The sequence below is a fragment of the Lipotes vexillifer genome, unplaced genomic scaffold, assembly GCF_000442215.2.
Source record: "Lipotes vexillifer unplaced genomic scaffold, Lipotes_vexillifer_v1.1 scaffold899, whole genome shotgun sequence".
NCBI lineage: Eukaryota > Metazoa > Chordata > Mammalia > Artiodactyla > Lipotidae > Lipotes > Lipotes vexillifer.
This window is the reverse complement of record NW_006784311.1, coordinates 489526-490936: the sequence shown is the minus strand read 5'-3', so window position 1 is coordinate 490936 and position 1411 is coordinate 489526. Positions and strand designations below refer to the sequence as shown.

Genomic DNA, 1411 nt, shown 5'->3' with positions numbered 1-1411 from the left:
CCTCCCCCGCCGCCGCCGCCGCGGGCGCGCGCGCTGTGCCCGTCGTCCCGGGCGCGGGGAGCGCGGCCGGGCGAGGCGGGAGCGCGGGCGCGGGCCTGGGCCGCGGGCGGGGGCCGCAGCCGCGCCGCCGCCCCCCAGTCGGCTGGCCGGGCCGCGGCGCCCAGCGCGAGGGCCGGGCTCCCGGGGCTGGTGGCCATGGGCGGGAGCCGGAGGCGGCAGCGGCAGCGGCGGGCCCCGCGGGCGGGGAGGCGCGCGGCCTACGGCCCCTGACGGTCCCCAGTGGCCTGGCGCGCCCCCGCGCCTCCTGGGGGGCCGTAGCCAAGCAACGCCCGGCGCGCCAGCCCATCCCCCGCTGCCCTTTTTTTCCTGGCCGGGTGCAAGGGAGCATGCCCGCGCCTGGCCTCAGCCAGCTAAGAGTTAACCCGAGGGGCGTGGAGCTGCCCCCCCCTCGGGGGCGTGCCCCCCTCCCCCGCTAGGCGGCCCGCCCCCCGCGCTAGGGTATGGCCCCCGGCCCTGGGCCGGGACCCGAGGTCCTGCGCACGGGCCAGTGAAAGGCGTTTTCCCGTTCCCGCCCTCCTTCCCTCGCCGGCTAGCACCATGGGATGTAATATGTGCGTGGTCCAGAAACCGGAGGAGCAGTACAAAGTGATGCTTCAGGTAGGGCGGCTGGGCAGCTGGGGCGAGGGGCGTGGGCGACACCTGGGGAAGAACTGGCCCGGGGGGAGGGCCGGGTGGAGGGGCACGAGGGCTCGACGAGGAAGAGATAGGGAGTCATCCTCGCCCTCAGTTTCTGGGGCTGCTGGGTGTAGGTGCTCCGTGGGAACCAGGCAAAGATCGGGGGGTCCCTGCGCGGGGGTAGGGGTGCGGGGAGCATCCCTGGCTTGCCCGGAGTACATTGATTGGGACGCGAGCCCTGGGTCCAGATCGGCCCGGGTCGGGAAGTTGGGCTCAGCCCAGGTCCCGTGCGCATACATCCCGGCCCCGGGAGCCGGGAAACGCGTTGCTGCCGGCGCCGGCGCGGGATGGGGGTTGCATAGCAACGGCCTCCGTTCCCCGCACTCGCTAGCCCCGGTGGACCCAGGGCGGGGGAGGGAGCGGGGCGCCCGCGGCGCGGTGGGGCGGGGCAAATCCAGGTCCCCGTGGGCCAGGGGTAGTGGAGCGCGCGGGCCGCCCCGGAACCCCGCCGCCGCCTGGCCAGGGTCGGGCATCTACCCCCGCACGCACTCTCCACTCCGGCCCTGCCCAGACAAACGGTGGGCTCCCAACCCTTGGGAGCCTCGGGTGAGTGGCTGTCGCCGGGTCTGTCAGAAGGGCAGTCTTCGGGAGTCGGTGACCGGCCTGCCCTAGGCCCCGCAGGGCCTTCGGGTCTTGGGCGGTGGGGGGCGTGTACCGGGCAGTGACTGGCGGGGGG

The 1411-nt window shown here is 75.6% G+C and overlaps 1 protein-coding gene across 3 annotated transcripts in view; it reads left to right on the top strand.

The window, feature by feature from the left end:
- The first annotated feature begins 331 nt into the window (after positions 1-331).
- Positions 332-1411, top strand: part of PDZD4 (PDZ domain containing 4) — a 28645-nt gene continuing 27565 nt past the window's right edge. Inside the window, exon 1 of one of the 3 annotated variants that reach the window (XM_007456651.1) lies at positions 332-657. In XM_007456651.1, coding sequence (XP_007456713.1) covers positions 598-657 — 60 coding nt within the window. In that variant the 5' untranslated portion in view covers positions 332-597. The remainder of the gene's footprint in view (positions 658-1411) is intronic. The other 2 variants (XM_007456650.1, XM_007456652.1) reach the window with 2 other exon arrangements.